General features: G+C 44.6%; 2 protein-coding genes across 2 annotated transcripts; both read right to left on the reverse strand.

Annotated features, from left to right (window-relative positions):
• Positions 1 to 42: 42 nt before the first annotated feature.
• On the reverse strand, positions 43 to 15,938 carry LOC130266801 (phosphoglucomutase-1). The gene is made up of 6 exons (XM_056516061.1): positions 15,625 to 15,938; positions 3,875 to 4,037; positions 2,926 to 3,072; positions 1,840 to 1,965; positions 1,104 to 1,294; positions 43 to 211 (listed from the first exon to the last, which is right to left on the reverse strand). The coding sequence occupies exons 1-6, from the start codon at positions 15,868 to 15,870 to the stop codon at positions 53 to 55; spliced, it is 1,032 nt and encodes a 343-aa protein (XP_056372036.1). The 5' UTR covers positions 15,871 to 15,938; the 3' UTR covers positions 43 to 52.
• Positions 15,939 to 16,424: 486 nt separating this feature from the next.
• Positions 16,425 to 24,711, reverse strand: LOC130266802 (EF-hand calcium-binding domain-containing protein 7-like; the record flags this gene model as incomplete). The annotated part of the gene is made up of 6 exons (XM_056516062.1): positions 16,425 to 18,444; positions 19,485 to 19,592; positions 20,774 to 20,983; positions 22,671 to 22,819; positions 24,221 to 24,354; positions 24,549 to 24,711. Coding segments are annotated over 6 exons (839 nt in total), but the record flags the coding sequence as incomplete, so codon positions are not given.
• Between the last annotated feature and the right edge of the window lie 292 nt (positions 24,712 to 25,003).

Raw genomic sequence — 25,003 nt, forward strand, 5'->3', positions numbered from 1 at the left:
CCTGTTCCCTCCCCAGGGCCCCTACCTGTGCCCTGTGCCCTCCCCAGGGCCCCTACCTGTCCAGGGCCCCGCTGGTGGGCATGCTGCGGGCGAAGCCGCGCACCCCGGTCTGCTGGAAGTACGGGATGCTGAGGATGTTGGCGGCGATGACGGCCACCGAGTCCGAGGGGTTCACAAAGAACCCGTGCTTGCCCAAAATCATGTTACGGTCCTGGGGACACAGCACACGTTGGGAAGGATAAGGATCTGACAGCAAGGTGTGTATGTATAACAGAAAGATCTCTGAATGTAGAATTTGAAAAGGAATAGAAATGAAAGCAAGTTTTGATATAGAAAAAAAGAATTGCTGAGCTAGTCTTACTGGATAACTAGAAAGCAAAGGGTAAGTAAGTTGGAAGGGGTTTTTATAGCTCAGAGCAAAGGATAAATCTCAACAAAATCTTAAACAAAAGATGTAAATCTACCTCAAACAAAAGATGTAAATCTACCTCAAACAAAAGATGAAAAGCAAAAAAAGATTTTCACAGGCAAACAAGAAAGCCGATGTTGCAAGTACAAAAAACATCTCAGAATTTTCCACTGCAAGAAAACTGAAAAACAACTTCTAGCTTAAACTGTGACATACTAACTTTTTGTGGTTAGAGAACAGTAACATGGGTATGGTAATGTTAGTAGTTGTGATAGGCTATAGGTAATAGTGAAAGTATTGATTGGCTATCATGTATTAGATGTTCAGCAAAAAAAAGTAAATAATGCATTGTAACAGCTCAGCTCCCTGCTCAGCCCAGGGCCCAGCCCACAAGCCCAACAATTCCCAGAGATTTTCTGAAATAAACACAGAGCTTTGAAGAAGTTACACAGCTGCAACTCCGTAGTGTTTCACCTTCCTGCTGATTTTTTAAAAAGTTATTTAAATACAGTTTGGGCTTATTGACACAATATCCAATTATTTCTGTGGTGGAAAACTTGTTGCAAGTTGTTCACTTCACTCATGATTACAGAGGACTTTACTCATGATTACAGAGGACAGAGGGAGAGAAAAGTGCACCTCAGTCCCCAGAGCTGGTTAGAGGAAAAAAAGGAATTCTGAGCAGCTCCTTTACCCCATCTCCATCAAAGGCAGCTCCAAAGTCATACTCTCCTGTCTTCATGGTCTGCACCAGGTCAGCAGCATAGGTCAGGTTGGGGTCAGGGTGGTGGCCCCCAAAATCCTCCAGGGGGGTGCAGTTCACAGCTGAATTTGCTGGGGCTCCCAGCTCCTCACACAGGATCTTCTTCACATAAGGGCCCACAACTGTCTCAGCAGAACAGAGAGGAAGGAGATGGCTGAGACCTCAGGCAGCTCTGCACCAGCCATGGCACCACCACCTCAGGATGCTCAGTTTGGGTCACTTTAGGTGCTTTTAGGTGCTTTGTGGTTTAGGAGTTCACATCAAAATCCACCCCATCCCTGCAAGTGTCCCAGGCCAAGCTGGACAGGGCAAGCTGAGCTAGTGGAAAGTGTCCCTGCCCATGGCAGGGATGGAACTGGATGAGCTTTAAGGTCCCTCCCAACCCAAACCATTTCAGGATTCATGAAACATTTCACAGAATCTAGAATGGTTTGGGTTGGAAGGGACCTTCAAGATGAGCTCATTCCAACTCCCATAACACAACACTTGACAAAAGACAAAAACACAAGACATAAAAAGTTTGTTCCCAAAAAGAAAAATCCAGTATGCTACAAACCAACCCCCAAACTTGCAATATAAATTCTAGAGAAAATCTTCCTGTCTGAAGTAGGTGCCAAATCCCCAAGGACACCTGAGCCCCCAGCACCCCAAGCCCAGCCCCTTTTACCCCCGTGCATGGCATCGATGCGAATCTTCAGCTGGTTCTTCCCTGACAGCAGCTCCTTCAAGGCATTGAAGTCAAAGATATTCCTCAGCATGTTGGCATAGGCTTCCACAGAGTCCACAATTTCCACTGGAAAACAGAAAGTGACAGGGATCAACCCTTCCAGCCTGGAATTGTGATAACCAAACCCTGTTGCTGTGCTCAGGGTCCTCAGAGTGAAGGGCCAGGGCCCAGCACAAAACCCTTGAACATCCCAGAGAATCAAAATAGGAATGATGGGGCTGAATTAGGAATTTAATTACTGGCTCTCACTGCTAATCAGGTCACAAGTGGACCAACAAAATCCCTAAGGCAAACTCTGTTCCCAGTTAAGGTTCCCTGGACTTTCTTCAAGAGGGCTCAATCCCACTTCAATTAAATTTAAAAGTATGTACCTAAAATCAGATCTTTAATTTCCACAGTCAATGGGAAGTGTGAACTTAATAGTTCAAAAAGCTGCACCTTTGCAGCCAACATAAAAACAAAATATAGCATAAAAATTCTACTACAAAGAAATGGGGACTGAGAGAAACACCAATTTTTATATCTTTTAAGTTATTTCTTTGTTAATTAAAAGGACCAGGAGATGACAAAAAAAATACTTGCAGTATTTTTTTAAAGTTTATTTTTAAATTTATTTTCATATTTCACTGCTGACTGACAAAAGTCACATGTGAAATGTAACAGTTTTTCCACTCACAGGGACAAATTTTGTATCTGAAACCACGGAAAAAAATCAGTTGGAAGATTAAAATCTTTAATTTTTAATTAGGAAAATGCACTGTAACTGCATTTTTCTGTTTTCAAGTACATGTTTGCCTTGCAGAATAAACAGCCTTTGATTTTAGGGAAGTTTAATGGATCAAGATTTTGCTACTGTAGTGAAAACTTCTGTAGGGCAGAAAATTATCTAAATCAAAATCACCAAATAAATAAATGCCAGGAGCAATGTCCTCACTGGGATTATGGAACAAATGAGGAGGAGAGGTCAGAATGGCAACAGAAACATCACAATTCCTCACCTGGCCAAGAGGAAGAACATTTCTTTACCTGTAAATGGCTTAAATTTATTCTCCAAGTCAAACTGCTGCTTCCCAATGGTGCCCAAATCCACCTGCAGGTCTGGGCAGATTGCATATTCCTCAATTTTCTTGCTGATCTGGAAAATTTTATCAGTGATGGCTTCAGGAGCAGGACCTGTAAAATGAAATGGGCAAGGGGAAGGTGTTAGAGAATCCAGCTGCAAGGGGAGGGAACTTCAGGAATACAGCAAAGAGATGGGCTGGGAGAGGAACACCAGGGAATGAGGGGAGCAGAGCATCACCTGCTCCATTAGGGCACTGATTCCTGGGGTATGGACAGGAACTTGGATTCTGGGGTGGACACAAGACATAAATAATAATAACAGGAGTTTTGGAACCCTGGTCACTGAGAATTTTAAACTTTCTGTGCTGACAGGCACTGACCCCCAGGAGAACTCTGCATTTGACCTGAGGCCATGGAGAAAGTTTCCAAAATTGAATGACAGAACTGGGATCATGGGTGTGTAGTTTAAATAAAAGTCTGTAATATCACATGGTGAGACACTTGGAATTTAAGCTTTAGGATACAGTAATATATATATATAAAGCAAGATAGAGGTTTTAGGGCAGAGGTTTCTTCACCTTCTTCTTTATGGGTTTGGGTGTTATTTTGTAATTGGATGGAAAAGTTTGCATTGCAGACCATGGGTGGTTGGTTATTGGGCTATAAGTAAAAGTAATTTAGGTGCCATTTCTTAATTGGATAATTTATCCTTAAAAGGCCTTGTAGAGAGAGACACACAACTCCATTTTTAGCTTGCTAGCTTGAAGTGCTGTAGAACTCACTGTTTGTAATAGAGATAAGAATGAACAAACATCTGAGTGCAAAGAAGAAATACATGCACTTAGTGCTGAGCCTGGCAGGAAAGGCTGAAGCTCGGCAGTAACAGCAATGAAACCGAAGCCCAAGTGCTGACCTCCGTTGGCAATGTTGAACTTGATGCCGAAGTCCCCGTTGGGCCCGCCCGGGTTGTGGCTGGCGGTGAGGATGATGCCGCCGATGGCTTTGATCTTGCGGATGATGCAGGACACGGCGGGCGTGGACAGGATCCCGTTCTGCCCAATCACCAAGCGCCCGATCTGAGAGGGGAGGGCAGAGCACAGCTCGGTCAGGCAAACCCCAAACTCTGCTAACACAGCGCTGTCACAGCTGAGGTGTCGTAGGGGTAGAAGTGAGCCAAGACACAGATTCTCATTTAACAATGTGAAAAGACTCCTGGTTTATTCTTCTTTACAGCTCTGCCACCCTGACTCTGACTACAGCAAGGGTCCAGCTGCAGGCTCTGACTGCTGGCTGTAAATATTGGTTTGCAAACTCTGAACACAGCTTTCACCTGGCTCAGCTCTGACTGCAAACTCCAACTCCATCAGATCCAGACTGACCTCACAGCACATCTTTTACAGCAGCAACTCCCTTTCCTTGTTTCATTCTTCTCTGCATCTCTCTGGATTGTTCCTTCTTCCTCCAAGCTCCTCTACCTCCTCGAGGGTCTCTTCTGAGCAGCCAAGCCACCCCTTTATCACACTTATCTTTATTAGTCACAAGACATTAAAGGGCAAGGCTGTTTCTCTTCTTTGGTAATTAGTACAACTGTGATTTATCAGGTGTAATCTCTTCTACACCTCCAAAGCACAGCCCTGTTCCTGCCAAAGCTCCCCATGGTGCATCTGACCCCCTGTTGTAGCATTTTCCTCCATCAGTGCTACACATGGATGTACTGAAGGGGTGAGCTCTCCACAGGAATTAAACCACAAAAAACCAGCATTGCCTCTGGCTGTGGTCTCCAAATTTGCCTTCAAAACACACAATGGGGCAGAGAGAAGCCAAAATAACACAGAACTTGAACATCCTGGGAGCAGCTGCAGATCATTCCTCACAGCAAGCAGCACACCTCCTTCCCATCAATTCAGGGATATCACTGAGATTGGATCCAGAGCAATGTGCAACACACCAGCATCAGAATCCAGGCAATAAACCAGGAGGTGGATAATTCCCTGGAAGAACACACTCCTTCCACAGCCCCAAAATGAGGTGACAGGACCAAAAACCACACCAGACTCCTCTGCAGCAGCTGAGGGGGTCAGACCCAGAACAGACTGGGAAAAGATTTCATTCAATCACGAGCTGAGGCAGGAATCAATTCCCAGGCTGTGGTGGGTGCTGAGCCAAGGGCACAGCATGGCTGTGATTCCTGGCCCCTGGCACTGCCAGGTGCTAAGCCCCAGCCTCGCTGCCCATCAGTTATTGCATGGTCCAGCTGTCACAGCCCAGAGCTGCACCTCAAATAACAGCAGAAATGTGAAAAAGCACTTTGCAAACCCAAAGTGAGGCCCTGCCTCCAGCTGCCCACACCAGCTCACACTGGAGCCCTGACTGTGCCCATGCACTGATCACTCATTTATTGCACCCCTCACATTTCCCATGCACTGATCACTCATTTATTGCACCCCTCACATTTTCCATGCACTGATCACTCATTTATTGCAGCTCATGTTTCCCATGCACTGATCACTCATTTATTGCACCCCTCACATTTCCCATGCACTGATCACTCATTTTTTGCCTCCACAGGGCTGGCTTTTTCCCCATTCTCAGATACACCTTGTCCTGTGCTTTATTCTGGCCTCCAAACCTTCCTCAGTTTCTCTGAGAATTCACAGGAGCTGCAGGAAGCTCCTCTCCAAAACTTCCCCTCCTGCTCCCCAGTTTCCCTCTGAGGGTCATGTTCTGCTGCACCCCTGTGCATCAGTGCCCCAGGAATGCTGCAGAGGAAAGAAAACCAAGAGATTTTCCCTGCCAAAGCAGGCAGCAGCTGCAGGAGAGCTGGATGAACCCATCAAATCTCCTGTCCTTGTATCCCTGCACACCTGAACTGTTGCTTTTCTCCACTGCAAGGAAGGAGAGGAAGAAACACTCTTCTCCATGGGAGCTGCTCTGTGATTTGGCTCCTCCTTGGCTTCCAGAGGCTTTCAGCTGCCATTCCCCACTCCTCCAGTGCTAAGTCTTTGTGGTAAGCACTGGGAAGGTTGCTCAGTGTAACAATGTGCTGAACGATTTGCACTTAATCCTTTTTGAGTCTGTGGAATTTCTTATGAGGAAAACATCAGGCTGCAATGCTGGAGAAACACCTTTCATGGAATTCTCAAAGCAGACCCACTTTTGGGTTACAGCACTTCAAAACCCTCCAGGCAATACTTGCACCTTGGTTTTACTGAAAGCCCCATTGGGATGCACACAGGGACCTCCTGCAGCCCCTCCTGCCCCCCAGGAACACTGGGAACAGCTTTTCCAGCCATGGAATTTGGTGGCTGCAGCTCCATGGTGTCCCCAGCCCATCCCTTTCTGTGCAGGAGATGTAGCACAAACCACCAGGAGCACAATACCGACAGGCACCAGCCAAACTGAGGAGAAAAATCCATGGAAAATATCCAAACCACCCCCTAAATCCCTAAATTTAGGCAGATCTGGGCCCAGTGCTGGAGAGAAAAGCTTGAGCTGGTGAAGAAGAGCCTGATCTCCCCCTCCCCAGCAGATCTCTCCTGGTGTCAGGCACTCCAAGACTGGCTCTGTGCACATTTTCCAGCCCTTCTGCTCAGCCCATACACTGATTTCAAAGGAAGACATTATTTTGCAATGCCTGAAGATTCCCTCCCCCAAGATAGAAAATAAATCAATTTTAAAAATAAATTAATAAAATTCTCTCACCCTATGTTCCCATTCACTATTAATTACACTGTTATGGTCTGCTTTTTTGTCAAACAAACTCCTAAAATCCAGGTCCCTTTGCACAAAATTTGCTCTGCACTAAGAGATCCAGGACAGACAGCAGAGCCATTTCTTCTTAAAAAGCAGAATTAAACAAAGACAAAGCCCCTTGCATGAACCATGATCTACTACAAACATACAAGCCTCTTGCTCTGCTTCCAAAACACAGAATTCCAGCACAACTGAGCTCCCTATAAGGGCTGTCACTCACTTGCTGACTCTCATATCAATTTTCAAAGGCTCTCTGAGCATTTATCCCACAGCCACAATTTACACCTGGTGAGAAATGCAAAACATGGTTGTTTCTTCTCCTTTGCCACTCTGGTGGCTCTCCCTGTCACTCCATTTCTGAACAGTATCAAGGGTTTATATTCTCATGCAAAGTGAAAAATCCACATGTGCCAACAGCCTGGGGCATGTCAAAGCACAAAACAAGAACACACAAACCCCAGGCAGAATTTATTTTCCTTTCTCCACATGTATTCTCTGCCCAACTGCAACACTTAGAGTGAAAAAACATTAATTTCTGTACTCCCCACCTGATCTGCCTCAAAAACATCAATATTAGCAGTTGAATAAAGCCTTTGGGGAAATCAAACCTCACAGTGCCTAATTCCTGATGGATTTCTGCACTTCTCAGCCACACCCCACAGGAATTCAGCCCTTCAACATTTACCAACCCCGTTGGCAGCAGCCATTTGGACAATCACTTCCACTGCAGACTTATTGAGGTACCTCCCATCACCTCCAACCACCAGAGAGGCTCCTTGGCGATCTCTTAGGTCTATGGAAAAAAATATACTCTGGATGAAGTTCTGCAAATAGTTGAGCTTGGATTCAAAGTAGAAGGTTTTCCTCCGTAAGCCGCTGGTTCCCGGTCTCTGGTCGCTGTAAGGAGCTGTTGGCACCGTCAGCAGAGGCAGGGGAGCGTCTTCCATCTTTTTTCACACAGATGCATTTAAAAAGTCAAATATGCCAAAAATTAACCCCCAGCTTTGACACAGCAATGGCCCACCTACGAGGCAGGAGTTGAGGGGAGCTGTTGGACACCCCAAAAATAGCTCCTTGCACCTTCTGTAACCGAAGCCGTGTCCTCGCACTTGCGGTGGGGGATCAATGTCAGGGAGAACGCACAATTCCACACTGCTGTCCCTCACTGCAAGGCTGGCAAAGGATTCCTGTCTTCTCTATCACCTCCTGGTTGCCCCAGGCACTGCTCCCAGCCATCCCATGGAGCCCGGCAGTGTCAATCCGGGTGGATCTCCCTCGGGCAGGGAGGTGGGAGCAGCTCAGCCCCGCTGGGATGTGGTGCTCCCACGTTTTCCCAGATCTGCAGGGCAGTGCCAGGCCCAGTTTCACTCTGGGGCTCTGGAGGCAAACTTACAGCAGGATCCTGCTGGAGCTATTTTGCAAAGTCTGGTGAGTTAAAGGTCACTCTTAAAATGGAAGGGAACAGATCTGTTACCTCCCGTTTGCTCATGCGACTCCTGCCCTGACAACCTGACTTCCCACAGCTCCCTCAAACTCAGGCAGAATTTCCAGCAGGAACAGCTGGTCAGCTCTTGGCTGGAAAACCTCATCAGCCTCAGCTGAACACCTCCAGCAAGTCTCACCCAGATTAAAACCACAAAAAACTATCAAATGTTTGGGGAAACTGCATCTAGTAATGCTGTTCATTCTGTTCACGAGCAGAAGAAACTCAGATATCAAGAAACTGCTGTGAAGCCTCATCTTCCCAAGCATGGGGAAGGTAAATGAAGGAAGGGAAGGCTGTGGACTCCCCATCCCTGGAAGTGTCCAAGGCCAGGCTGGGGCTTGGAGCAGCCTGGGATAGTGGGAGATGTCCCTGCCCATGGCAGGTGGTGGGATAGGATGGGCTTTAGGGTTCCTTCCCAACCAAACCATTCCATGATCCTAAAATTTCCTCCAAGTCTCTCTAACAACACTCAGAGTTCTCTGCCTGAGCTGCTGGAAAGAATTAATAGATATTGTTGGAGCAGTTAAAGAACAGACACTTGCTAATGGTTCTGTTTGTCCCACTATTAAAGCAGGAAAAAGGAGATGTGTGCACACAGCTGAATTGTGACAGCTCTGAAGGTGCTCAGGGACTGTGCTGCTGATTCTGTCATTGCACCAATAACTGATATATTTCCTTCCAAAGGAGATCACAGAAGCATAAAGGTTGGAAAAACCCTCTGGGATAATCCAGATAAACCCATAACTCTACCAAAGCCACCACTGACCATGTCCCCAAGATCCTGATTTATCCAGCAGCACATTAAAATGGAGTTGGATAATTTGTGTCAACCAACACACCTTTTATCCCAACAGTGAGACTGCCTGGGATGCATAGCAGAGCTGGTTTGTGTTTTATCCACCCACACTATTCCAGCATCTTGCAGCTCTCTTTATTCCCATGCAAAGGCCCAGGTTTCCCTCTAGTGGCACAGAACCCAAAATCCAGCTCCCAAAATTACACCTGGCAGGAAAAGGCCTTTCCCTTCTTGCTGCCCTGGGAAATGCCATGGCATTAAGTGACAGGAGGAGAGCACAGGACAGCCACCAGCTCCTGTGACTGCACATGGGATGCACTTGGATTTACTGGCAGGGAAAATCCTATGGAGGCTTGGAATTTGTGTGTAATTCAGTGATGTGGAGTAGACAGAGGAATTAAACTAAATTAAGCAGGGGAGGAGGGTCATTCATGCAATCTTTATGTGCATTAAGTGAAGCATGTTCTATTAAATGAAATATAAAATAAAGCATAAAAGGCACAGGGACAAGGACAGCCACACCAACCCCACTCCTAGGGTGCTCACCTGCTCCCAGGGCTTTCGTGTAACATCTGCACCACAGTTTGGGACAAACTAAACCATCAGTAACTGGCCAGCCAGGATTGGTCAGGGGATCACACAGAGGATTCAGAGGTGCAAAATGTCATCCAAGGAAGGTGCTGAGCACCTTTGCACTGGGGCAGGGACTGGGGAAAAGTCATTTGATCTGTGGTCTGGGAGGCTGTGCTGGGGTGACTGATCATTACAGCATCACAACTGCATCAATGACACCCAGGTCTCCTCCTGGAAGTTGATCTAAATTGTTTTTGGAATCTTTTTCTCCAGTTAAGCCCTGCCAGTGCATAATTAGCCTTGCAGATGGAAGTGCTTCCCTACAATCTGCTGGATATCTCTCTTGCTGGCACAGCAAACAAAGGGTTCATAATCCTCTTCCTGGCAACTCCTCACTAAAAAAAATCCTTTGGCATTAGGCTCTGAGTGCCCTCTCTGCTACAGCAGCCAGCCCCAATGCTCTGAGCTTTTCCTGTGGTCCTGTTTCCTGGATCTCTAATTCCCCATGGCAGGTGAGGGAATCTCCCTCTCTCAACAGCCAACCTGGCACAGACAGGGGTATTTTCTAAGCCAAGTCTCCTTTTACTGTCCTTTCACACACACAAGAACAGAAACTATAAACTAACTTTGGACTTTAATGATAGAAAGACAACCAAGATTGTTCTGAGAGGACTTAAATTCATCAAACATTGAAGTCACAGCTCCTCCCATGGTTTAATTCCATGGTTCCTACCCTTTCCCTCTCCCTGAGAGAGCTGTGTCATATTTTTGGGGGGAGATGGAGTTTTCTTCACCTGGAGCCTTTCCCAAGCTGGAACAAGGGGTAGGGTTAGAGCCAGACTATCCTAGTTCCTCACTCTGACTTCCTCAGCCTTCCCTCCATCTACAATTTTATATTTAGGCATTCAGGCAAGAAAAATAATTGTGGGGGGAACCCCCCATGGAAAGGCCAAACTGAACAGCAATTCCCTGTTCCCATCCCCTGCTATACCCAAGGTCTGGGGTGCCCTCTCCTCCTCTTCTCCTTTCATTCCCATTCCTCTCCCAGCTCTTTGTCCCCATTCAGAGGGCAGATAAAGCCAATGTCCTCTCTGTGGGGCTGTGTTTAGCTGCAAGCTTCCTTTTCCAGCTTTGCAGGATTTTTTAACAGCAAGCAGCTGGTGACAGGCATCTCCTTCTGCTCCTTTTCTGTGCTCAGTCAAGAAGACACTTAGCCTGAAATCCTGGGCAACAAATGGAGTAAAACCACTTTACAGTTCATCTGTGACTCTCCTTTAAGGCAGAACCCCATTCCCTTAAATGCTGCCCTCAGGAAAGCTCCAGTGCCAGCCTGTCCCTGCACATTGGCCGTAAGAGGGTGCCAAGAGCCCTGGAAAGCCCCACTGAGTAGCTGCCAAAATCTGGCACAGAGGATGACTCTGGTGCAGGCAGCCACTGCTGGGAGTGGCATTTGGTAATGCCAGGACAAATGGTGCCCAAGGAAAATAAATAGACTGCAAGTGTGATATTGGTCATATAAGGAGTGCTGCTCCCACTGCAAAATGCTTTGTTTCTATTAAGAATTAATTAAAAATCTGAGTCTGGAAGTTGTTTTCCAGAGGGTAAAAAAGATACTTGGCAGCATCTCAACACCACAAGTGCACTCACAGATGAATCACTCCAGAATGAAGAGACTGTCCTGTTCCCACCACAGCTGAAAAGTTGGGTGGCAGTGACAGGGACTGAATGAATCCCCAGCTCCAGGTTTGTCCACTGGAGGGGCTGAGCCTTCCCTTCCAGGGAAGCACACAGCAGCCACCAGGATTATGAAACTTGCTGTTCAATGGTCACCCCTCAAAGCATGCCCAAATCTGCATTTTATCTCTGCTGGCCTGCACCAGGGAAAGGGGAGGGATTCCACAGGATTTCCTCAATGCTCCAGAATTTCTGGCCCCAGCCTGCTGAGGTAGAGCCCCTGGCCCTGAGTGCTCTTGGAAATCTGCACCTGAGCCCAAAAAGCACCTTCCACTATTCCAGGTAGCTCCAAGCTCTCTCCAACCTCACCTTGGACAATTCCAGGGATCCAGGAGCAGCCACAGCTCCCCTGGAAGACCTGTTCCAGGGTCCCAGCACCCTCACAGGGAGGAATTTCTTCCCTACAGAAGGACCTCAGCCCTTCCTGCTGGAATCTCCCACCCCAGACCAGATCCTGTCTGAGGGCTGGTGCCTCAGCTCAGGACTTGTGCTCCCAGTGAGGCTTTATTTCCTGACATTCACTTACAACAAACTTATTTTAAAATCAAGAAATTATGTTTTTCTGGATAACTGGGTGATCCTGCCAACTTTGTTCGCCCTCTACACTACATCTGCTGTTTATTTTGTAACTCTGCAACTTGTACTATGTACTATAAGTGTACATGTTACACTTTTATTACTTCAGAATTCTTTGAACTTGCTGATATCTAAGCTCTAAAATAGGTTTCAGCTCCTCATCTGAAGCATTAATCAATATTTTGGCCAGCTCAGGATCATGTCAGGATGCATTTCTCAATCTGGTGAGCCCAAATTTGGAATAACACATGGATAGCAGCTCTCCAGCCCAGCTCCCTATCCCAAACTTTGCCCTGACAAGGGGAGGCATTTCTGCCCTGCCAACCCAGCCCCAGCTGAGGTGTGTGCTCATGTACAGACATTGTCCCAAGAGATTACAGCTAAATCCCTGCTAGGATGAATTTCAACTCTGCCTGCTGGATTTGCAGAGATTAACTGCAAAGCACCTTAGCTCTTGCTCTGAGCTGGAGTTTCATGAGTGCAGAGTTTAAAATTCCAAAGAGGTACTGAAACTGGACAACCTGACCACTTAATCACCTTCCTCTGCAAACTGGCATAAGCCAATTAACTTTATAGGCAAAAAGAGTCTAAGCTGGTGTAAAACTGGCTGTGAGAGCTGCTGTCTTCTAAAATCCACATCATCTGCAGCCAGGAAATACCTATAAGTGGTATTTATTTCCTCACTTTAGATCTCACATCTCAATTTCCCCTTCTGCCTCTGAGAAAAACAGTAACGTAAGAAAGTCAGAAATTGAGAATTTTCCTATTGGCCTGGAGGATCCAGCATCACCACATGTAACCCTGGTACACAGGGGTTGCTTTTTGGAAGAATTTTCTTTATGAGCACTTAATTTTGATGATTTTAGGTTTTAGTCAAAGGGAAATTTCAGTGGGAACTGGTCTGGGAGCTGTGGCAGAACAGCACAAAGAAAAAGGGAGCTACCAAAGGAGAGCAGTGACAAATAAATGCAACAGGTTTGAACACTTGGTTTCCCTGAGTAACTGAGGGGGCAGAAAAGTTAAAGCAGCCAAGGCAGGAACCCAAACTTCCTGGGGGAGAGGGCAGCATTTCTAACAAGAGTCCTGTTTGTCCTGCAGCTACAAAACAAAAGCAGGCTCTATTTAACATGCAAGGCACAGCCTGGCACTCAAAGCACCTTCCAGCAACGTGCCTGAGTGTGGCAACTTTGCAGCACTTGGAGAAGTGTTCAGCTATGAAGGAACCAAGGGCACAGGAAATTTGGGGAACAGCAGGTGACAATATCACTGAATCAGCCTGTGCTGCTTCTTCTGGATTTACAGTTCCTGTCATTTTGGATATGAAATTATTGAACAGCCACAATTCTGCTGATCAGTGATGCTCCAACAGGACCTGTGAAGATCTGATTTGTGGAATTAAAGAGTCAGACTCACTATGTGGGAATAATATCAAGGAAAGGCTGGCACACAGACCAAAACAAAGCTGGTAGGGTATATTGGATGCCAACTGGGAATGGCAAACAACTTCAGTTTACTTACAGAAATGCAAACTTTAAAATAAGATAAACACCCCTTAATCTCATAACTACAAACTGAGTAGTTGCTACTCAAAAATAAATATTTAGTTGCATATTAACTATTCTAGGTAGAGACAAAATTCAAGCTAATTTTAGCATCCTTTCCTTTTATGGTGTAAAACTAAAGATCATTGGTTGTGGTCCTCAGGTCTGAGCACCATTCAACCAGATCTCACCACCACGTGATTTTAAAGTATTCATCTATCACCTTTTAATCCTCAGGACCTGAAATGCACTTTTCCAGCAGTTTTCTTTAGTATTACTCAGCTTTTCTCAGCATGAGGCCACTGACTTTTCCCCCAGACCTGGCTGCTGGAATCAGGAGACGTTTGAGTCCCAGCACTTGCTGCAGGAACAAGTTTCCATGTGCTGGTCCCTGTTCTGCAGGGCACTTTCTTACCATGAATGAAGTTGTCCATCCTTCTCTTTGAAGGGCAGGGAACTTCCAGTCACTTCATATTTACTATGAAGAAAGAGGGTTTTAAGAGGCTTACTTAACTACACTGTGGTAACCACCAGGGAACTGATATTTGCAATTACCCAACAAACCAAGCATCCCTCAAGCACGCCAAAACAAGTCAAACATATCAATTTTTTTTTTTTTTAAACCAGTGCTTTGCATAAGAAACCCTCTGGTTTTAGTCACTTCATTTCTTGGTACCAGAGAGTTTTGTTATTCTTGAGTTTAGCAATGCAGTTCCTGCTCTTATTTAGGCCAGAGCTGCTAAAATGTAGCAAATATCTGTAATCAAGTTTCCCGTGGCTCTGCCCTCAGTAGCTCACCCCACTGTACCTCTGGTTACTTATCCAGGCTTCACCTGCTGCTCATTTATTAACCCACACATTATTCCACACATTTCCTTCCTCCACCTCCTGTTCTTCCTGCCTTTTCCGAACAGTTTCTGATTTTACAACCAATTCTGCCCCAGCATTCGGAATCCACGTGGACAAAATGCTCCAGGGCAAATTCCTGCCGGCAAGGGCAGCCCTTGGGACCCGCAGCTGCAGCTCTGGCAGCGAGCTCAGCCCTGCTGGTACGTGAGTGACTGCACGAACCAGGGGAGGATCCCAGCCTTCCCCGGCCCTCCACGCTCCCCAAAACACTTCATCAAATCCCAGCATGGCTCTACCCCAGGCCTCTGCTTCTGGGATGGAGCTGAAGTGTAAATGATGGAGATGTCACTGCCTGGAATGCTGCCACACCCCGCCAGGCCCCGGGTGCACATCCAAAAACCTGCACAAATTCACATTTCATCCCAGGGAAAGAGTTTCCCACTCTGCTTATTCACAGGATCCACAGGGATGCTGTCTGTGTGTGCATTCAGGCAGGAATGCTGCATATTCCAATTTCCAGAACAAATAAATAAATAAACCAGTGCCTGCTGCCTTTCCATCAGGGAAGGCTGCTTTATCCATCACTTCCAGAGGTGCATGCAGCATCCAGGGATGCTGGGCTATACAATCAAAATTGAGCAGTTGCCACACATCACAAAAGACAAATTGCTACATGGCTTCGAAAGAATCCAAACCAGTTCTTCGCTTCTTTATGCCCTAAGAAGGCAGCAATCCTAAATTATTACCTTTTGCCTGATCAGTCAGTATTTACAGGCATTGGGGCACCTGGAATTTGAAATGGGTAACTGAGGTTAAGCAGCACCCTCAGCCCCTCTCTCCTCTGTAACGAGGGAAGAATGTTTGCTGCTGTTGGTGTCCCAGGAGAAGGGAAAAGAGTAAATGTAGGGGAAATCTTCCCTTTGCAAACTTGACTTCAGCACATCACTTTCCCTGCTGGTGTTCCCTCGGGCCACCGAGTGACAGAGCAGGACGAGCCCACGGAGGAATCCCCCAGCAGTGAGATGCATTCCAGGCTGGGGAAGGGAACACTGCTCCCTCCCAACACCTCCCTGCCTGCACGCCGTGCCGCTGGAAAACTCAACAGCCAGAATGGAGGAGGAATTAGAGCAAAGTCGTGTTTGCTCCCATACCTCCACCCTGGCCAATGTCCACTCGCTCCCGCAGGCAGGGAGAGGCTGCCGGGGGGGTTTTGCTGCCTGTCCCACGCCAGCCCCGTCACTCATGTGTCACTCACCGCGTTACTTCCACGCCGCGGGCACGGCGAGCGCCAGCGATTTCCGCCGGCGCTGCGGGCGGGAGGGCGGGCAGCGCATCCCGGAGCGCTCGCTGCTTACCCCGTTAGCGGCGGCGATGCGGACGATCAGCTGGATGGCGTCTCTCATGTAGAAGCGGCCGTCTCCCCCCACCACGAGCGTGGCTTCCTGGCGCTCGGCGGGCGGCACGGTGGCCAGAATGCTCTGGATGAAGTTCTCGGTGTAGTTGGCATTTTTCTGGAACACCGTCACCCGCTTGCGCAGCCCGCTGGTGCCCGGCTTCTGGTCGCCGTAGGGCTTGGTCTGCACGGTCACGATCCGCACCATGGCCGGCGCCGGGAGAGTTCCGGGAGCCGGGGGGGACCGCGGCCGCCCCGGCCCCGCCGCCGCCACCGCCCCGCGACCGCCCCTTAAAGGCACCGCCCGCGCTCCGGCCGGGCACGCAGCGCTCCGGGGACAGCCCGTGCGCTCTCCTGTCCTCTTCTGTCCTCCCGATTTTTATTCCTTTTGATCCCTTGCCAAGGAGGCATTCACCAGGTCGACAGAGTTTCAGTAGACTTTTAAATATTTTAAAATTTGATTTCTGATTTTCATCAGGCTTTGTTCTTGGATGGGAAGACTTGCAACATGCACCAACACAAAAAATACAGAACTGCTGCTGCAGATAGGAAAAATGTGTGTGTGGATGATGAAGTTTCAGGCAAAATTACATCCTTCCTGTGTTCCTGATCTTATTAAGTTTGATTCCATACTCATCAATTGCACACATGGAAGGAAAAACTCTTCTCAATGGGTCACTTCCACAGCTCTTCACTGACTCCTCCATCTGCACCCCCACAATTCCCAGGCTCCCACCAAGTAGACATCCCCTAAACACCAACTTCTTTTTTTTTTTTTTGCATACTAGCTCACCAAACTATGTTCTCTGTTAAAAAAAATACTTTTTTTGCTTGAAAATTCAAACACAGGGGAGTGAATACTTAGCTATTTTTCACTTAGCTTACAACTGAACAAAAAAGAGATTTAGCATTAATTTTTAAAAGCAACATTTTTTTTATACTCTGCCCCTGAAGTGGGGACAGGGAAGGTCAGCATTAGCAAAGCCTTGAAGAAGCTGAATTTTGTTATAGCTCTAGCTCTCAAAAGAAAGGTAACAATCCAGAAATTGAAATTACCTGTTACTGAGATTTTTTTTCTCCTAAATGTCTCCCCTCAAAAAAAATAAGCTGGTACCTGTGTTCAACCTTAAAAAGACAAGCTGGAATTTTTCCTGACTTGGTGGTACCTGGATTTGGAGCAAACTGAAAAACACTCTGCAGATACAACCAAGATTTCTAATCTCACCTCCTCCAGGGCAGGAAAGGTAGAACCTGCCATGGACAGTTTGCCTATGTCCCCACTTTAAAAACTGGATAATTAAACCCTTCCTAGCAGCAGGAGGATCAGAAAACAAATGAAGTTCCCTGTGTAGTGCTGTGCCATGTTTTTTACCTGCAGCAAACCCAACTCTTTCCACGTGCTGTGATTTCTCAGCTAAGCCCTTCTCTCAGCTTCAACCCTAAAATGCTGAGAGAGTTGCATATGAATTCCTGCTCCATCTAAAAAGACTGATTTTACAAACAAAAGAAATGCAAATAATGCACTGCTCACTTTGTAGTATCTATTCCACACAGTGTCTCATTATTCCCCAACTCCTTTTCAGACAAGGAGTTGGGAATCTCTGTTTTACCCACACCTTGCCTGAGGCAGCATTTACAGGGCTCAGTCAGAGCTAAAAATCACCAAACATTTTTGGGGCCTCAACTTCTTTTAGACAGAAAATGGAAATGATATCTGTGATACTTGCTAAGGAAAAAACATGGAAAACTCAAAGCTCACCAGGACTGCTGCCTGAGTGTGTAAATCAGAGCCCAGCTCTCATTTTGTCACTGACATTTACTTGCCCAGTGTAAGATTACAGCAGAGTAACAGCAGAGAGCAGGAGTTGGGGCAGATAAAAATAACTTTGCAACACTACTTGCTGCCCTCACAGATGAGGTCACATACATTTAATGGCTATTTTAAACTCAAACACTTTTTAAGCATCCAGTGGCCAGGGTCATCATTTGTTTTTCCACATTAGCAGATATTCAGAGGAACCAGAAAAATATAATAAGCTGAATGTATTTAGTACCTCAAAGATGATTTACTTTGCTCTTGCAGCCTAAACTTGGCACTTCAGTCTTCTTGTTTCAGCTGCCCTGGGAATAATTAATTGTTGTTAACAGGCAAGAGCCCAAGATAACCCTTCATTTTTCTCAAATGATGTTATTTCCTTATTACATATGAAAAGACAGACTTTATTTTATATAAAAGAGTATAAAATCAGGCAGAAATTACAGAATAAGGGTAAGATGAGGATTATCAGCAAATGATCCAAAAAGAGGGAAAGAAACACATCCTTTATCAAATGACAAAATAAAATGAGCCTCATTCCTTTATACTTCTTCACATCAAAACCACAGGAATGTTTATCCAGGAACCCATTCAGAAAGTTTTTCCTCAGGGAAGCACTTCCAGCCTGTGATGGAATTACAATCCATGGTATGGAAAATAAGAGCATACTTAGAGAAACAATCCTTTCTAAATCACAATTATATTACAACTGGCAGCTGGATTACTGAAAAGCACTAATTTTTATTGTGCCTCAGTGGTTTCATGCCCAAATCATCAAGAAATAGAAATGAATGCCAGCTTTTTGAGAAGGACAAGACTATAAATTGTCTAAAAGCTGCCCAAAGCTAATCCTGGTTGAGTCTGGCTGCTCCCAGCCCTGCACTGGGAGGTTTAACATACAAGGGAGTGCACACAGCTGTAAATCCACTCTTCCTGCTCATTCAGGGCCATCACATGCTGAGAGACCTGGCACAAGAGAAAGCAGAGGTGAAAGAGAGTTCTCTTCATTGGAGAACTGCTACCCAATGTGCTGTGTAAGCAAAATTTCTGTACTTGTGTCACTAAATGATGAATACTCATCATCTACACTGACAGATATTCAAAAATTACTCTTGAATTGAACAGCAAAATATCCATAAGGACTGAGCCTACAGTTTATAGTGAATGAAGCCTAAATTCAAATTAAAAAGCACCTTACAGGATGTAAGTGGATATCTGAAGTGTCAGCAGCAATTTAAATGGGCCCCAGCCCTGCCTGTGTCATGGGACTGCTCTGTTTGCAACAGCCTTGAATGAATCCACCCTGGAAAGCTGGGAAATACAAAATAGCTTGGATGCCTCTGCTTTTTAAACAAAGAGGTGTCTTTTTACAAAAATAAAACCAGGGGGTTGTTTGTAAATAAATGAAAAAAACCCAACCAAAAACACATCATCTGCATTTGTAATGAATTCCATCACATTCCATCCCATCCCTCAGACCCCTCATATGGAATTGTCACTAAAGCCTGCACAGCCCTGCAGCAGGGCTCAGCAATCAAACTGTCTCATGATCCCTAAATCAAGTTTAACAGAAGTTAGCCACCAGCAAATCCCAGTGTGCACAAGGCCTGCAATACATTTATTTCTCTTTCTGATTAGTGCATGCTTGGTCTGTTCTCACAGGCATCAATATGTGGGATTAAAAATTGCTAAGTAAAAAAAAAAAAAAAACTAATATAGCCTTAGAAAAAGAGTATTAAATATATTTGTGAATGGTGCATGTATAGAAAGGACAAGTGAAACAGGCCCATGAATGAAAAACTGGATTATGGATTTCCATAGCAAACTGCACAGGAAAACAGGGATACATCAAGTACATGAAATATCAAAAAGTGCATCTGATCTGTTCTAGTCAGAAGATGCCAATGTCCACACACCCATTATCATGATAAAAGCCCTTCAAAAAGAAAACATAAAGATGCCATCTGATTTTCTTTAAAGTTGGCTAAGCAATAAAAAATCCTTACCATCATGGATTTTGGAGCCACTTCCACAGCAAAAACAGTCAGTCCCCTATTGTTTAGGCAGTTCTTACTCTGTTCATTGTTGACATGAATTATCACTTTGTTTTCAGACTGCAGGTGAAAAAAAAATGAAGGAACCATTAAAACTTTAATAGTTAAGTGTCTGTTCTTTGAGTAACAGCTGCACACTCCTTGGACTCCCCCTGACCTTGCTGTTTAAGGGATGGAAATGCTTTAAGGATACTCTGAAGAGTAACAGATACTCTTTGAGGAGCAACAGTTTCAAATGTACCTTAGCACCACAGTCATGGTCAAAAGAAATGTAAGACTCCTTGTAACAACACAAGGACTTGAGAAGATACAACCTGGCTTTGTTGTATCCTCACAGCCTGCCCACCGTGGAGCTTCCCCAGCATTCCCACCCAGCTTGGTGAGACCAACCAACCAAACCCAAGTAGTATAAAACAGAGTGGGCAGAGATCTGGAGCAGGGAGCATCCAGTTGTCTCAGTGCAGCTCTGATCTCCCTCTTTGACATATCCCTAAACATATAAATAACTCTGGAATATCCACCCTAAAGGGCGAAGTGCAAAGCCAAATCCAGAGTTCCAGGAGCCTCAGCATCCAGTCCTAATTTAGTCCCCCAAGTCACCCCCTAGTGCATGGCTGGGCATTTAAAAATACACTTCTTGCTGTGATCTTTTAAATCTTAAAGCATCTGAAGTTTAACATCTTACTGTGCTGTGTTCATTTACTCACAGTTCCTGGCATAAAGGAAACTGAGAACATTCATTGTGATCTATGGAAAAAGGTTTAACCACTTCTACTTGGATTTACAATTTTCAGCTTGAATTACTAATAAAGCACACCTGAAAGAATAATCAGGTAAAAATTCATCCATAGCAAACTCCTAAAAATCACTGCTCTTTGACTTCCTTATGGACACTGAAAATATTTAGTAGAGTAAATTCTGTCATCTTTGCTCTTGCTCAAGTTGCATTTCTAGCTGTTAGTGTTTGTTTCCTCATATGATGATGATATTGTGTCAAAATATTGAAAAATACTCTGTTTCTATATGGTAGTTAGAACTGCTTGCCTCATTATAACAATTTGCCCCTTCCAAGAACACTGACTCAGGTTCTTCTGAAGTCACAAGAAGCACATCAGGCAGTGATTTTTTTAAAGAGACACAAAACCTGCTTTTAGGAAAAGCAATTCTCAGATATGGCCCAAGGAAGGAGGAACAACAACAGTCATTAACACAAAGCACAATATGGAAGTTCCAGGCCATACCTTATTCTCAATGACAGAGGTGATTCTGCTGCCTGATCTGTAGGTGTAGATGAAGATGTTCTCAGAGCCATCCAGCACTTTGGCCTCTCCTTTATTCAGCACAGACCTGCAGACAGCCCTGCTGAGCTGGGAGCCCCCTGCCTCCAGAGCAATGGCTTTAACTCTGGGTTTGCACCTCTCTGCACACACATCAATGACAAAGGGGCAGGCCTGCAGTGAAGAAGAGGAGTTTCAGCATCACTAGAGCTGTAGTTTTTTCCCTCAGATTTTCACTCACAGCTCCTAAGTATTCTCATATTTGAACTGGAATGACCCAGATATCAATATTTCCCAGAATATTAAATATTATGAACTGTGAGCTGTGGCAATCTTTTGCACCAAATGAAAGCCCAGGACAAATTGCCTTTTTCAAGCCATTCCCAGCACACCTGACATAGCTCAACACAGCAAACCCTTGCTTGGACAGCAAAATGTCCAGGAATTCAGATTAAATCTAAATGTGTTCCAGGGTCTGAAATAAACCTTTCACACTGTAGCTGTTTGTGCCACTCCACACAGATTTAACACCTCTGCAATGTTGCATTGAGCACTCTGGGAGTATCTTGGCTGTATTTTACTCCTGGTGTAACAACCAGGGGTTTGTATTTTCTTAGACTCAGTCACAGCACTTCAGCTCCTTTCTAAAGGCTGTTGGAATCCACCAGGATTTCTCAAGTTCTGTCTCAGTGCTCCCAAAACATCTGTCTTAACAAAGAATTAAAGAGTTAAGTGAGACACAAGAGTTTGCTGGAGATTTTTAATTAATTACTGAAGCATTTGAGAGCTGTGCTGTCCTTAGGAAAGCAAAGGCTGGAGCCAGAAACCACAGCTGGAACAAGGCACAAATCACCTTCCTGAAATTCCTAACTGGAGAAAAACCTCCCCAAAATGCTTTCTTGGAGGAGGGCTCTCTCTTGTGGCTGAAATGCAGAAAAACAGTTTTGGGGGGCTCTGCCAAGCACAAGTCAGAGGAAAAGGAGCTCATCCTTAAATCCATCAGCACCATCCCAAAATTTTCACTGATATCTCTGATACTATTTCTAGATCTTTATATATTTTATATATTGATTACATTGACCTGTTGAACAAAGGTAAATAATATTATCAGACTGTGATCCTAAAAATCTGCTTTTCCTGGGAATTAAATAATTTCATTATCTGTAGATTTAATGCTCTAAATTTTCATAATTTCCCTTCATAATAGAGATCCTCTTTTCTAGAAAGAATTATTAACATCAGAAATATGTAATATGTATAGAATATAGAATTAGAATTTAGAATATAAAACTGAATAATTAAAAAATCTGTAAGTGCACAGAAACATCAGAGAAATAATCCTTGGTCCTGAAAAGTAAATAATGTGTGACCCAAACCCAAAAATTTTATTGAAGCATTAAAATTTTACACTGAACCTCTTCAGACATTGTTGTGAAAGGCAACAATAACAGAAATAGTTTTGTCTGGAAACTAGGAATTCTAGAATATGTGGAAATAAATTATCTTTATCCACTTCTATTGTGATTTGGGCCACAAAACTGACTTTTTTTAAGGAGAAAAAGTCCTGTTTTTTAAAATTTGCTGACAGTTTACAATCCTTCTCTTCCTATCACTCCCCACCAACACAGTGCAGTGATTCTTTTAACAGATACAATGAAAAATTCCTTCCTCTACAATCCCATGAAATCCTGGCTTTCTCTAAAGCAGAGGAATTTTTTTTTTTTCAAAATTCCACGTGCTGTGTTAAGAATCAGGACAATGAGAGTGGCAGTGGGTCCCTGCCCTCCTGCAATCACTTTGTGGCAGACACAGAGACTGAGCAGATCAAGGTGCAGGGATTTTTGCTCTGTGCCTCTCCTACCTCTGTCATTTCTAAGGCTTTGTTGTAGCCCAGGGACAACAAAGTGACCCAAAGGTCCCAAGGATCCCCATCCTGGTCGTTGGCTTCCATGAGATTCAAATCCAGAAATCCTTGTCTTGTTAGTTCATTCTTCTTCATCTCAAAATTTTCTGTTTCAAAGGAATAAAAATAACACTTCAAAATCTGTTCTCTCTGCAAACACTTTTATTCTTCCAAAGCTAAAATCCCCCTCATGTTAAAAAGATTGGAAGGATGGAGCCAACTTAGAGCTTCAGGATCTCCAATATAATTTGGGAAAGAATGTCCTTGAGCTGTTTGCAGAGCTCCCCTGTGGATTTGGGACAATGCCTACAAACAGCTGGCTCCTAGGATAACCCCCAAAAAAGGGGCAGATTTCAAAATAAAAAGAGTTCATATTGATTCTTTTCCCCCTAAAAGTTTGTGGTTGAGCTTTGCAGAATGGGGTATTTTAGGAATGGGAAATGAAAGCCAGCTGGAGGCAGCACCTTTAAATGCTTCAGGTCTTTGATACAGCAATGATTTACTTAGTTCCTAAAAAGCAATAAAATTCCAGTAATCCTACCACCCCTCTCCAGAGAGAATATCATAGATCCACCACTCTAATGTCAGCAAACACATAATTGAAATGTCCTCGTGTCAGGGACTTTTAAAAATGGTTTTCTCATCTTCATAACAATGCTAAATCTTTACTATATATTATTAAAAAGGAATTACCAATTTAATAAATCTATCCAAGGCTACAGATGCTGTAATAAATGGCTTGAACTTTGGTGTCAAGATTGATGATATTCGTGTGAACCCTTCCACTGATTGATGACCTGGTGAAACATTCCCCAGCTTCTCCTCTTTCCTCTCTTATTTATTCACACATTTCCACCCCTCCTACCTGTATCACCCTGACAAAGCCATCAAGTGTTTCATCCCTGGATGTGCTTTTCCACAGAGGAGAAATTCAGTTCAAGAAATGTATTTTTGTAGGAGTTTTCCATCAGTTAGGAAAAATTCTGATACCTCAGAATGTTTTGGGTGGAGGTAATTAATAGGGCTTGCCAGATTTAAAGTATCTTGGCCAATGTGCCACAGCCTCCAAAGGAATTATGTCAAACATGACATGGATATTATAAAAGGAGACACTGGAAATCCACAACAACTCTGGATACCAATTTATAGCATCAGATCCACACTTGGTGAGATAAAAGAGCAGCACCAGCCCAATCTGCACAAAGGAGATGGATTAAGCAAATACCTGTGACAGTTTCCTTCCCCATATCATCCAGGATTACAAATCCTGTAGGTTTTGGCAGCTACAAAACAATTAGGAAGGGGAAGAATTTTCTCAGCAGAAGATCAGTGGCACACACAGCAGAATGAAGCAAAGCAAAGGACAGGAAACTGGAATAAAAGAAGAAGAAAGGAGGAAGAGAACAATATCTGCACATGTTCTTGGAATTGGTACAGAATACCCAGTTCTACCCAGCTTGGAAATTAATTGATAGCTTTAATTAGCTGTATCACAGTAATGAACTTACCCTTACACACAGCCCAGGCTTCCTGATCACACTTCTCCCCACTAGTCCTCAGCTCAAAGAAGTTGTATTCCTCCAGACTCAGGAGGCCATTCCCATCCAAATCAATTGTTTCAAATATCTCCAACAAAGCAGCTCTGAGGGAGGAAAAAAGCCAAATTATTTCCAAAGGCTTCCATTTCCTTTCACTGTCTCATCATACTGCCAAGAACTGCTCAGTCTGTTTGAGATTATTCTGTACAAAACAGCACTTTGGGAACATCCAGATTTAAAAAGCCACATTTTAGCTGGAAAGGAGATTTTTATTCCCATGTTTGAGAATAAAACTCACCGGAATCCTTTGGTGAGAGCCAGCTCTCCATCTTCATCCCTCCACACCAGTTTGGCTTCTCCAGAAATTTGGGTTTTTACCTTCCTCAGCCTGCAGCCAGTTGTGAAAGGGAACAGCCAGTAAACCCCAGCTCCAAGCTCCCCTCTCCAGCCAAACACCTGCTCTTCAAGAAACAGAAATTTGTAAGAACTTCTCAAATGATGCCTTTCTTTGTTGCCAGTAATATTCATACAAAATGATTAATTACTTAAAGACACTGGGAATTCTGGGTTCTCTCCTTAAAAAAAATTGGCTGTGTGATGCCACTTTAAAGATAAAAAATAGTGAATCTCTTAGAATAAAAGGAGAGGAGAGAGAAGGGAGAAGAAGGGAGAAGAAGGGAGAAGAAGGGAGAAGAAGGGAGAAGAAGGGAGTTAGAAAGGAGAGAGATGAGGAAAGAAGGGGAAAATAAGTCA

The sequence above is a fragment of the Oenanthe melanoleuca genome, unplaced genomic scaffold, assembly GCF_029582105.1.
Source record: "Oenanthe melanoleuca isolate GR-GAL-2019-014 unplaced genomic scaffold, OMel1.0 S244, whole genome shotgun sequence".
Classification (NCBI taxonomy): domain Eukaryota; kingdom Metazoa; phylum Chordata; class Aves; order Passeriformes; family Muscicapidae; genus Oenanthe; species Oenanthe melanoleuca.

Bases quoted from the DNA above. Each gene is read 5' to 3' on its own strand.
- LOC130266801 (XM_056516061.1), bottom strand. From the start codon at position 15,870: ATGGTGCGGATCGTGACCGTGCAGACCAAGCCCTACGGCGACCAGAAG. The intron at 1,966-2,925 runs GTAAAGAAATGT...TCTGTTTTCCAG, and splicing joins TAAATTTAAGCCATTTACAG to TGGAAATTGTGGACTCTGTG. The intron at 212-1,103 runs GTAAAGGAGCTG...CTGTGTCCCCAG, and splicing joins CTGCCTTTGATGGAGATGGG to GACCGTAACATGATTTTGGG.